Source organism: Macaca nemestrina, chromosome 12, assembly GCF_043159975.1.
Source record: "Macaca nemestrina isolate mMacNem1 chromosome 12, mMacNem.hap1, whole genome shotgun sequence".
NCBI classification, from domain to species: Eukaryota; Metazoa; Chordata; class Mammalia; order Primates; family Cercopithecidae; genus Macaca; species Macaca nemestrina.
In genome coordinates, this window is record NC_092136.1 from 96,234,269 (window position 1) to 96,247,414 (window position 13,146).

The 13,146-nt window shown below is 42.2% G+C and overlaps 1 protein-coding gene across 3 annotated transcripts in view; it reads right to left on the bottom strand.

Annotated features, from left to right (window-relative positions):
* LOC105484311 (mastermind like transcriptional coactivator 2) overlaps positions 1–10,098 on the bottom strand; it is a 367,654-nt gene extending 357,556 nt beyond the window's left edge. The window contains exons 1-2 of one of the 3 annotated variants that reach the window (XM_011745814.3): positions 9,749–10,098; positions 8,223–8,859 (exon numbers count right to left, since the gene is read on the bottom strand). In XM_011745814.3, coding sequence (XP_011744116.2) covers positions 8,223–8,735 — 513 coding nt within the window. In that variant the 5' untranslated portion in view covers positions 8,736–8,859; positions 9,749–10,098. Of the gene's footprint in view, positions 1–8,222 lie in introns of all 3 variants that reach the window. The other 2 variants (XM_011745813.3, XM_024793601.2) reach the window with 2 other exon arrangements.
* Between the last annotated feature and the right edge of the window lie 3,048 nt (positions 10,099–13,146).

Genomic DNA, 13,146 nt, shown 5'->3' on the forward strand with positions numbered 1-13,146 from the left:
ATGTTAATGATTCCATGTTAATGTATGAATCTGCCAGAATGACTCAGGAAGTAAGAACACTGTTAGAAACAAAACAACCCAACTATGTTTGACACTACATTTCCTAAGCATTATTACCATCAAGAAAGGGGAGGAATCTCAGGGTTAAATCACGGGGAGTAAGCAAGAGAAAAAAAAAAAAAAAACAGATAAAAATTTTTGACTACATTCTCTGTTCTGAGTTTGGACAATAAATCCATCCTTGCCCAAATATAATCTACTAAAGAACAGACTATTTGTTTTCTAATCCTGTCACTTCATAGAAACATCATGCTTTCAATTAAGAATTATCATCACTAAAACTTGCTTTGAACCGTTGGCAACATCTTCCTCATGTTTTTTTTTTTTTTTAATGGGAAATCGCACTTGAGGAGGTACTGAGTAAAGAAGGGATTCTGAGGTGAGAGCCACATCAAGGCATGGAAATTTCAACATGCTCCTGCTTAGGGTTGGAAAGAGGGCAAATCTGTGTTGCCTACTCATCTGCAGATGCAGTAAGTTAGCAACTTTAGCCAGGGATCTGGCTTTCAAAAGCATAAATTTAAATCTCCACAGTAGGGAGTTTCTAACCTTTTGTGCCTCTAGGACCAAATTCATTTAAGAATTATTCATTAATTTCAATTAACAATTCAATTAAATTGGTTTTTCTATTCAGTTCCAATGATTCAAAACTCTCAATAGATGGTTTAAATTTCTCATTTACCTACTAAGCCCACACTTTACACTTGCTGGGTAACTGAATGGAAACCCAGACTGAATTCTAGAAGTAAGGAGTCAAGTGGACATTCACTCTACTCAACTTCTAGATTAGGAGTCCTAGAATCCTAGGATTGGAAGAGGTAGTACTTGGTCCCATTCTCAAGAAGGACACTATTTAACATTCTAGGGAGATGTAAATCTATCCCAGGTGATGTCTTCATATTCAACTATTGAGGGAACTGATAAATGATACTCTTCACTAACCATTTTAAGTAAACACTAAAAAGAAAAGCCATGCTCTTCCTCTAAATGTCTAAGGCATTACTGGAAACAGAATTCTGGGCTGGGAAACCTATGAATCTGATTCAGGTATGTTACTTCACACACTAATAATAACAACTAGAATTTATTGAGCCTTTACGAGGTGCTAGGCAGTTGCTTCATTTAATCAACAGCTCTAAGAAGTTAATTCTATTACTATCACTCCATTTCACAGTCGAGAAAACAGAGGCAAGGTAATTTAATTGACCTATCCAAGAAAACACAACTAAGTGGTAGAGGGGTGATTTGAAATCTGATCGTCTCACCTCAGAGTTAAGATCTCAGGCTCTTAACTGCCATGCTTCTTTGCCTCCTTATACAAGCCAACTGAAACAGTTCTATTTCTAACCCCACTCACCTCCCTTCTTTGAATTGATGTAAATTCAAAGACGGCAAAGGGTATACTGAAGTGTCCATCAATGTATTCCTGGCACAGTTCATGGCACAGAAGAGCTGTACAAAGATTATTTACTGAATTAATGATATTTTCCCAAACTCTAAAAAGGACCCATGCATACAATCTTGATGTAAGAGTTTAAAACCTTTGTTAAAACATTAAGACCTTTGGAGAGCATGTGTCAGTATTGTCATTTGCCCATTTTCATTTCCATTCCTTCAGTAATTTGGCTATGGTAGGGTCCAGCTTTCTAATTGTCCTCAGCCTGTGGAGAATATGTGAACTTCTCTCTTCATGTCCTCTATAGGGAAGTGGAATAGCCTTTGCTCTTTTACCTCTGTTTCTCACAAATGTGTAGGCAAAGGTTGAAGCTGGTCAATAGCCCATTAACTACCGTCAGCATCCCAAGCATCATGCCATGAATCAGGGAGGAAGGAGATGTTGGTTTTTCTCCTTTGCCATCTTTCCTTAGGGTCCCTTACCTTTGCCTTGTAAACAAGAACCAAATGGGGGAAACTGGTATCCAACTGGACCTTAAGACAAGTAAAAAATTTGTAACACATCTATTTACAAGCAAAGAAATAAGTACATCTCAAAGACCATCTATAATAATGCTTTTCTCATGAATTTTTGTTCATGATTTTTTTAATAATGAGAAGATCTTTTCCACATTAGTATACAGGCAGACTCATTTGTTGGGAAGACTTATTTACACATCAAGAGAGTATATACACTTTTACCAACAGGGCAATTCTTGTTTGCACTGGAAGGCCCAGTGAACCTAAGAAGCGAGGTATAGCTTGGTCTGCTTCTTTTACTTCCTCTTCTGCATCTAGCTAGTGTGCTTTAAAACTATCTCCTTTTAGTGTCAAAGGGCATGTCACGCAGTATATAACTCACCATGAATGGGAGAAGTGTGTAAATAGCAAGGCATTAAGCAGCTCAAGGGACTTGAAGATAGGTAGTGCAGAGCACTTAGGCAATGCGCTATGAGAAGAGGCTGCTGGAGGGGAAATGTAATACGTGTCTTCAAGTATATGAAGGATTATTATTGCATCATAGCTGCTGATTCCTCGGAGCCGTCCTTGCTCTACCGTTTTCCAGGGCTTCTGATTTGCTCTTACCAGACCTCCAGGCCCTCCAGGATGTGGATCAATCTCATTTATCCCCCTCAGTACTCATGTCCAACCACACTCAGTCAAGCTCTGCTCTCTGTTCCCCAAACACTTAACCTACATGCCTGCACTCAGCGACCCCAATCCCACATTTCTGTGTTTTCTCCCTCTTCTCAGGCCCTGCTGGTGACGCATGTTCTCATATAGCTATCCCTGGCCTATATTTGAATCTCTCTACTACCAACTACTAGCGGTACTCATGTTTGGAGCACCTACTATGTATCAGGCACTATGCTGACTGTTTTGCTAAATAACTTTAGCTGTTTTTTGCAGATGAAGATACTGATGCCAAGAAAATAACAAAAGTATTTTCTCATATTCATACAGCTAGTAGGTATAATATAGAGACCTGAATATGGGTCTAACTATAAAATCTATGCATTAAATTATTCCATTTACTCTAAGCTTCAGTTTCCTTATATGTAAAATGGGACAAATGTTGATTACTCACCTGTTTTTTGCAGGCATTACATAAAATAGGTAATTAAAAAGCCTTGCACATTTTAGGACTCAGTAAATATTTATTCCTCTCTTCCTCTGATTTTTCTGTATCAGTTTTGGTCCATTCTATCTGGTTAGTACTTTTCCTGTTACTTTATTGAAGTCGTCTTTCATTCCATTAGGCTGTAAGTAAGCAGGGACTATGTCTTTAGCTGTATTTCTCCTTATCCTCCCAGGAAGCCTGCTGGAGTGTGACGGAAATTAGCATGAAAATGCAAAAGAAAAAATTTCGAATTGGTTTCACTAAACATTGCCCTGCCTATGAACATAAACATATATAAGGGTCTGGATTAAAGAACAAGAAAGCGGTAGAATCCATTCAGAAAGGCTTAGCTGCCATGCATAGCAGAACTGGGTGACTGTTTTCAGATTCCCTTTCAGGCCTTCTTAGATTAAATAACAGTGCTAAACACAAACACAAACAACAACAACAACAAAAAAACAAAAACAGCTAATTATGGCCACTCTCTTAGGCATATTTAATTGCTATGTCTAAGAATATCTGAAAGCCCATATTTAAACATATTGGTATTTAAAAATGTTTATAATACAGAAGCCGTGACTAAACATTAAGATTTAGAAACATTTGATGAACATCACCTACCAATATTATTTCAAAGAAAGCACACGCCTTCTATAAACAAACATTGACCTAAACAAGCAAGATATCTTGGTTTATATAATAACATCACCTTGATGTCAAAGAAAGGTTTTTATCAATTTTTGGTAAAGTATTATACTAACTCTTTTCTCCACTTGAACCCTTTTGCCTTTGTGAGATCTTATAATTATATTTACTTGAAATAAGTGGTAGGAAGGTCCTAGATAGATAAGAATTCTTTTTTTTAAAAAAAACTTTGTTCTAGAAAACAACAGAAATAGGTCAGTTTTTAAGGAAATGATGGCTGCATACATAAATAATATAAACACTCCTATCACTGTCCTGGGAGGACATTTATCACGTAGACAGCCATAGACACCCAGATCTGGCCTCCCACTTACAGGTCTCAACTTTTTAATTGTCAATTGGAAACTTGATTATTATCAGTTAAAAATAACCAGGGTACTCTGGCAATGATTTAACTTGTTTGACTTTCTTAAGCTAACAATTAACATTTTAGACTATTGTTGACAAAATATTTAACTTTCCCATGCATGCGTGTAAACAACTTTTCTAATATTCCTTAGATGTTCTGGGGGACACACCTTTCCAAAGCTTCCCAGGTCTGTGCAGAGGCCTGTAAAGTAGATGCATTCAAAGACTCCAAAGACTTTCATAGCATTGCACTAGGATTTCCTGGGACTTTCAGGAACACTTAAGTATACGGATATGTCAGTCTTATCTTGACAGCACGAAATTTGAAATGCCAATCCCTCTATTTACAATAAGAGCTATTTCATCATTTAAAACAGACAGCTGAAAGCTGAGTATACATTTAACCCCTAGAAAAACTGGTATTATCATTCATTGTTTAGAAGTTTATTACTAGTAGTAAGTTTATTACAACTAACACTAGTATTGCATTTTGGCAGTGCTTAAGTTTTTCTAAAGCTTGTTCAGAAAAACACACTCATTTGCTTCTCTCAACAAGCTGGGGCAGCATGATTGTCCTCTCTGTTCCACAGATGACTGCTAAGTGACTTGTCCTAGGTAACCCAGATGGTGATCCAGCAGGCACAAAACCAAGGGATGTAGGCTCCTTGTCTGATCTGTTTTCTTTCCTCCACATGACATTAGAGAAAAGATAATCTCTGAAGCCACTGATGACATGGAACCACTTATCTTCTCATCCTAGCAATACAATCTATGCAACAGAAAAAGAGCTTGTCTCAGGCAAAAGGGAAAGATTAATAATGTACCACAGAAGCTCTAAACCTTACTGTTCCATGGACCAGCAATTATTCAGTTTTACAGTTCATTCAAAGATTCAAACATACTTCACCAGAAAATGAGTTAGTGCCTAAAGTCTGCTCCAAGTGGTTAGAAATGCAGATATGCTCAAAGCCCTATAATCCGGGCCCTCTGAAAGGCCCTGTTCCTGCAGTCTCTGCAGCACTGGGGCTTCCCCTGAACTTGTACTTGAGCTAAATGAAGAAATTGGCTGAGTAAGGGCTGTAGAATTAGGCTCTCAATGTGGACAGAATTAGAACTGGCTTGGAGGTTATTATTGCATTGTTTTTGAAACTTAAGGCTATTGAAAGGATTCAGACATTATATATTCCTTGCTGTATAACACCCATGAAAGTCAACATTATCCCACGAAACAGAAGTTGTCCTTTCACCTTCATTCAACAAATATTACCCACTGTCTTCAAGGCATTGTACTAGAAAGTATGCAAGATACAAAGCTTTCATCTGAGGACACAGCACATATTTGATTTTAGATGATCAATATTCTCTCCCTTTCTCCAAAAGACATTTATGACCACTTATGGCATACGAATTAACTCTTAAAGTTACACATTCAACACACCCAAGCCACATAAATCCGGTTATGGACACAGTAGCAATAAAATTAAGAAAAAATTCTGACACCCTGAACAAAGGCCCTTTTAAAATTAATAGCATATCTGAAAATAAGAGGAGCCTGAGTAAAGTAAGACTTGCCGATGTAATGGGCTTGGTGAATCACTTCCAAATGCCCAGGCCTCCCTTTGGACACAATGTTATCAGGTTAATACAGCACTTGCATCACCATCTCTGAGTACCGTGCTGAGTAACAACAGGCCAAATTTAGAAGCTAAAATGGAGAGGGAATTTCCAAAAACCCATGCAATGCCACATATTTTCAATGAAAAGCAACTACTAGAAATATACTATCTATCCCTTGCCCTCCTAACTTACACTGTGCCTCTCTGCATTATCACTACACCTGGAAATGGAGCTCCTCTAAGGAAATGTCTCAGGAGATGGCTGGTGGTTAGAAGACAGAAAGAGTCCCTCCTAGGACAGGGGTAGCACAGCAGCCAGCTCTGGCTTCTGCAGCAGTAAGCTTTCAGTCGGGAAGGGCCAGGCACTGCTCCCTTACTTCCCTCCCAGCATGGGTATTGCTACTGTAAAGTTACAATGACCACTAAAGTTGGTTTCATTTCCCATCATGAAACATCCTAGAAAAAAAAGGCTGCCTTAGCTTACTTCCAAGTTGGACAAAAGCAGAAGCTCAGAGAACAAGGCCAGAGGCAAACATGCCACCTTTCCTTCAGAGGCTGGGCTCTGAAGGCCACAAGGGAAGCCCACTCTGGCTCTTCACAGCCCCCTCCGGTCCTGGCACCCAGGCCAGAGATCAGTCTTCTCTGCTCAGGGTTGGGCTGGGTGCCTCACTCGCGGTTCCATCCCCAGAAACACTTACCAGGAGACTGTGAAGCACACAAAGCTGCATTATTGGGAGACTTGCAGACAGATTATAAATTTACTGGGGACAATCAAGGCATTTAGATACTTTTGGCTGCAGATGCTGGTGACACACACATACATACAAACCTCATTCTTCTCTCCATTTGAGCAATTCTTTACCCCCCTCCTTTACCCTAACATCTTTTTTTCACAAAACAACCTCCCACTGCTTTCCTAGGGAATTCCAAGGAGAAGTGGGAATAGAGCAGGTGGTAGAAAAGGATATTAGGCTTTGAAGCTTTAATATAACCCCACAAGCTAATGCTATTCAAAGGTAAAACTGTAAACCCTGTGCAATTTAACTGTTGGTAGTTATTTTTCATCTGGAGCTGACGTCAAGGAGTCCCATTTCTAGGTAGCCCCAGTAAATGTGTTCATGGTTGGGGAGGAAAGCACCATTCTACTCCCCAGAGGTTCCCAGAGCCTTCATCACCACGGACCCAGGCAAGGGATTAAGGGAAGCCAGAAAGAGCCATCCTGAGCACCTGGCCAGAGGATGTCCTCTCCCGAGAGCTCAATATCAGGCTCCTTTGGAGGAGCAGTTAGACACAATAGCACCATCTCCTTTGGGCTTTTTGAGTACTTTGGGGCTTGCATGGCCATTTCCTGTTGCTCTTGCTAGGGCTGACCTGGGTGAACTGGAGCAGACATAGAATCCAGAAGCCCCATGGAGCTCCAAAAGGGAGGAAACCTGCAGGGCCACAGGGCAGGGCTCCACCTTCCACAAGAGGCCACTGGCCCAGCAGCTTCGGGGGAAGCCTGCAAACAGCGGGCAGTCACCTGACCAGGACTGGCACTGAGAATCAATGATCCAAGGGATTCTCCTCTGGGATGGGGTGTGTCTGCGCCTCTGGGGAAGAACTTCCAGCCAGAAACTTAATCAGAACTTTTGGGTTTGATATCCTGTCACCAGGAGTGGCTGAAGACAGGTATTTCCTAGGAAGATGATCTGTGTAAATAGCTGCTTCGTGCCTGTCCACTTAACGAATGCTAGAAGTGAGCGTTACTGGATTGGACGGGAGTGCTTGGGAAAAGAATCGAGATGTCGCTCAGGGGTGAGGGAGTCTAGAGGGCATCAGAGAGTAGGCCTCTTAAGAAACAGTGCCTCCCTAGTTTCTCTTTGGGATATTTTCCGCAAATTTTGTTTTTGACTGAGGGGACATTTGGGAAATTTGCTCTTTGTTACAGCTTACCATTTATGTTCTCTTAAGTGAAGAAGAAGGGGTCACTTCAAAAGGGAGAGGGGAAATGGGGCAAGAGAAAAAGGCTTTGATAAAGGCCAGCTGGGCTGATAAATGCTTTGGGGCTGCAAAATGGCTTGGAGGCCTAATCAGGGTTGGCTGGCCAAAGCCGGAGGATCCATGAGATAGAACCTTCCTCAGTGGCTCAGATCTTGCCAGCTGGTAGCCTCTTCTTTTACAAGCTGTGGACCCCAGAGAGCCTCTGGAAAACTTGGGCGTCTTATCAGTTAAGGAATAGCCTATAAGTGAAAGAAATCTCAGGGGTGAGCACCAACAGAACATGATGAGTAGGCGCATGAAACCACCCAAACAACACACCCAATGGCCTTTGAGGTAGTCAGGTGACATCTTGGCCTTCTTCACTGCCATCCACTCTACCTTAGGCCAAAGCAACCTCTACCCTCACAAAAGGCCACAGGACCACAGCCAGAACCATGAGAAAGCCAGGTGCTTACCGCAATCAGGGCTGAGTTCCTCTGGTCCCCTGGGGTTGAAGCAGGTGGCTGCTGCTCTCCGTTTATCCCACCACTGCCACCATTATTGCTAGTGTTCAGCAGGTGCTGCTGGTGGTGATGGTGATAGTCTGGTGGGGGCGGTGGGGCTGCTGTTGCTGCTGCTTGGGAGGCCGCAGGAGGGGCAGCAGGGGGCGGTGGAGGGGCTGTAGTGGTGGCAGCAGTGGCGGTGGCCTTGGTGTGTTTGCCAGCCTTCCTTGCCCCCTGGCCATGCTGTACAAGGCTCAGGAGTTGCAAGGTGCTCTCTCTTTCCCGGTCTGAGCTCTCGGCCCTACCTCGTTCATAGCGTCCTTCACAGCTCAGGTGGTGTTGGCGGCAGACAGCGATCCGAGCCCGGAGGCGCTCCACGATAGCACTGTGCACTCTCGGGGTGACTGAGCCCCCTCCAAGGAGCCCCGCCCCAGAGGCCCCCCCTAGCCCTCCTGCGGGGGCCTGTGGGGGCGCTGTGTCCCCCATCTTACTGGACACAATGATTGCTGCCTCTGGGATGGTGAGGTGGAAAGAGACTACTGCTGGCTATTGCAGGCAAGTCTGTTTTTGACAATGTGAGCTCAGTGTTCAGGGCCACATGAATAGAGGTCTTCAGAGGTTGTGGGGGAGCCGTGGAGAAGGTGTGGGGGAGGGGAGTTAGTAAAAAGAGGGTGGGGAGAAAGAATAGAAATCAATTGGGGGGAGGATAAGTTGGAAACAAACCCTGATTAACTTACTCTAATTGCATTTGACAGCTCTGGAGAAGTTGGACAGAGTTGGTGGATTTTTTTTCCCCCACCAAGCTGATAAGAGCCACTAGGTACTTCGTAAACACACGATCTGGGGGTTAGATCAAGAATTCAGGGATTGTCCAGCAAGAGACAGAAACACACAGCAAAAGGAATTGAGAGAGGTATTAATAGAGAGGACTCCCCCTCACCTAGTTGTTTCCGACAATTCTTTATGGGGATGTTTCTGCAGAGAAACACATTTCTACCATGTCTATGTAACCGGCAGCCTTGACTTTTCCTCAGGTTAAATAAAAAACCAAAACAAAACAAAACAGTGCTGTTTCAGAAGATGTTTAAGTCACTGTTCAAAATGTGCAAAAATCAAGGGAGACTGTCTTTTGGCTTTTAATTTTTCCTCCCTTTCCTTTCGCTCCGGTGTTTTCTCCTCTTTGGGGATACTGTAGGATGTTGTCTTCTCCCAAAAGAGGGAGACAGCTTTTCAACTGTTAACAATGTCAGTAATTGGACTTTTGGACCATGCTTTTTTCTTCAGCTAATCCAATCACCGGTAAAATCCTCACTCCCTCTAAGGTTTCCTAGCCTTAAATGAAAAGCAATCTTAAGTCGCTAGCCACTGAGAGAGATCCTTCAACACATTTTTTTCTTTCCCGCTTACGTTTCTATTCCTCACCCCCGGCTCTATTCTAATACAGTATCAAGAGAGACAAACTCTTCCGAGAGTAATTTACAAACGATGGTCAAACTTACAAACTTCCAGCAAATTGCACCGAGTCATGTCCAGCCACTTTTCTGTCCACTTTTGTACATTCCATCCCCGGCCAGTGGATCTGAGGGTCTGGACTCGCAATAAGCAATGTGGTTCTATCTCCTGTATTCGCTCCGCTTTATGGATTTAAAAAAAAAAAAAAAAAAGTAGCTTGAATTTTCCTTTCTCTTTCTCGTCTGTTGTTAGCCGCTTTGCTGACACTGGCTCCCGCCCGGAGTCACGGCGATACACAGGCTTTCATTGTGCTCCGATAGGAGAGGGAGAGAAAGAGAGAGAGTGAAACAGAGAGGGAGAAAGAGAGAGCCAGCAAGCTGCAGATGGGGGTGGGGGGGCGGGGAGAGGGCGGGAGAGCTCGTTCGAGGCTCCCTGGTGGAAGGCTGGTGCCACTGCGCGAGTGAGTAATCGCAGCCAGGCACCGGGGAAAGGGGAACGCAGAGGGCCTCCCAGTGGCTGAAGAGGTAAATCCCAAGGCCTGCGCATCTCAGCTGCCCTCGCTCAGCTCAGCCTCAGACTCCGTTAAGTGGGGAAGGCTGGGGAAATTCCCCAGCCTCTACACAACCATTTCACCAGCTCTAAATGTTTAAGAAATTCCGGGCCAGGAATGTGTTTTCCCTTTCAGCCCTACATTACGCCCTCCTGAGGATATAATTTTCATTTTTCAATATATTGTAAATGACACCACTGAGCAACCTAGCACGAGCTATGTGAGCACCGAGGAAATGTTCATTAATAGAATAAGGAAGATATGAATGTGTGTGTTGATGGCGGAAGGGATTGCGAGTGGAGAGGAGAGGTAATCACATTGTTAGCTCCTAAAGGGCAGGCAGGTGTAGCGTTTGTCTACCTGCCTGCCCATTTGTGTGTCTCTGGATAAGTGAGTCTGGGTGATCACAGGCAAATCAGTTGGAATAAATAAAATATTTTATGAGAATGATACCATTAGCGATACCAGTTCTAGAAAAAAAGGTTTTTATTTGACAATGCATGACTGCCTATGAAAAACCAAATATAAGACCTGAGGTATCCTTAGCTACCTGGTGCACATATACAATGAGGAAAGTCAATGTGTAGCAGCTGAGTTTCAAAAAGTTTTTTTGTTTGTTTGTTTTTTTAAATGGAGTCTTGTTATGTTGCCCAGGCTGGAATTGAACTCCTGGGCCCAAGTGTTCCTCCCACTTGAGCCTCTTGAGTCGCTGGAACTACAGGTACTCACCACTACTGCACCTGGCTCTGAGTTTCAAGAAGTTTAATAATAGAAACCAAATAGATCTCACACAGATCATTGTCCCCTCATTTTCAAGTGATCCAACCTTTAAAATATCCAATCTTGGCCAGGCACGGTGGCTCACGCCTGTAATCCCAGCACTTTCGGAGGCTGAAGCAGGCGGATTACCTGAGGTCAAGAGTTCAAGACCAGCCTGGCCAACATGGTGAAACCCCGTCTCTACTAAAACTACAAAAATGAGCTGGGCGTGATGTCACATGCCTGTAATCCCAGCTACTTGGGAGGCTGAGATGGGAGACTTGCTTGAACCCAGGAGGCAGAGGTTGCAGTGAGCTGAGATCATGCCACTGCACTCCAACCTGGGCGACAGGGCGAGTCTCTGTCTCAAAACAAACAAAAAAAAGCCCAATCTTATTCTGGATTGTGCTTGTTGTTTTCAGTTATGAAGATTAAATTAAGGTGAGCACAATACTGCAACAGTTAGGACGAAAAATATTCTGGGTATCCTAATTTGGAAGTCATTTAGATTTGAGGTCTCAAATAATACACCTTCAATAATCTAAGTAAACTCTGGCATTTCATTAATATGGTCCTGTTTCAAACTGAGCTATGGAGAGAAATCGGCAAAATCAAGGCAAACATCTCAATACTGGATTTATTTGCAATTTAGTTCCCTATAGGTTAGCCTACTTTAGTCCATTTTATTTTCACCAATCCTGTTAGCTTGAAAATAGGGACAAATACAGTCAGTTGTTTTTTTTTTTTTTTTTTTTTTTTTTTTTTTTTTTTTAAAGACCTAGTCTCGCTGTGTCACCCAGGCTGGAGTGCAGTGGCGCGATCTCAACTCACTGCAACCTCCACCTCCCAGGTTCAAGTGATTCTCCTGCCTCACCGTCCCAAATAGCTGGGATTACAGGCACACACCACCACGCCTGGCTAATTTTTTGTAGTTTTAGTAGAGAGGGGGTTTCACTATGTTAGCCAGGATGGTCTCAATCTCCTGACCTTGTGATCCACCCACCCTGGCCTCCCAAAGTGCTGGGATCACAGGTGTGAGCCACTGCACCCAGCCTTCATTGGAACATACTTCTATCTCTATCTGTTCCTTCCAAGGCTAAGTTCCTCACTATTCAAGAGAAAAGCAGAAATATATATTTGTTAGATAAGGAGAATTTGAATGGAGAACTGTCATGAGGTGTCATTAAAGAGGACAAAAATAAAAAACTTTTATTTTTAAAAGTTTAGTTTTAAAAAGTTGTCTTTACCAGACAATATTTTCTTTATACTATAATGAATATTTTACATTCGGCATGAAAGAAACATGTAATATTTAAACTGAAACCATTCCATTCACTCTGTAGCCCTTCAGTAACATGGGATTTGATTAATAACATGCAGTCCTTAGTCAAATCAGCTATTACTAAATGATGTAAACTTTACTTTGCTAGACATGGACATATCCTAAATTGTGAAGCAGGAATTTAATATTCATATTATATTCCAGTGGTGTAGGACACTTCTTTGGAGGGTCTTTTTTTGTACACATTTACCCTTAAATAGACATTTAATTTTTAAGTTGACATTATCATCAACATCTTCATTTCTGTTCTCATCAGTTACAATTAAAAAATTACTTTTATAGCCACAGCACGTCTCATATATTATCCCTCTTAATCCACAAACAATCCTGAAAGATACTATAAGCCCATTTATAAATGAGAAAAACTAAGCCTCATGAAAATTAAAGTACTTGCTCTGGTTCACATAACTAGGAAGTAACAGACGAGAACTCTAATTCAAGACTGATTTCATGGTGTAAGGAAGGTGTCCAGTTTCAATTTTCTGCATATGGCTAGCCAATTCTCCCAGCATAATTTATTTAGTAGGGAATCTTTCCTTACTTGGGTGTTTTTGTCAGGTTTGTGGAAGATCAGATGGTTGTAGGTGGGTGGTCGTATTTCTGAGTTCTCTATTCTGTTTGATCTATGTGTCTGTTCTTGTACCAGTACCATGCTGTTTTGGTTACTGTGCCTTGTAGTATAGTTTGAAGTTGGGTAGCATGAGGCCTCCAGCCTTTTTTTTTTTTTTTTTTTGCTTAGGATTGTGTTGGCTATTCAGGCTCTTTTTTGGTTCCATATGAATTTTAAAATAGTT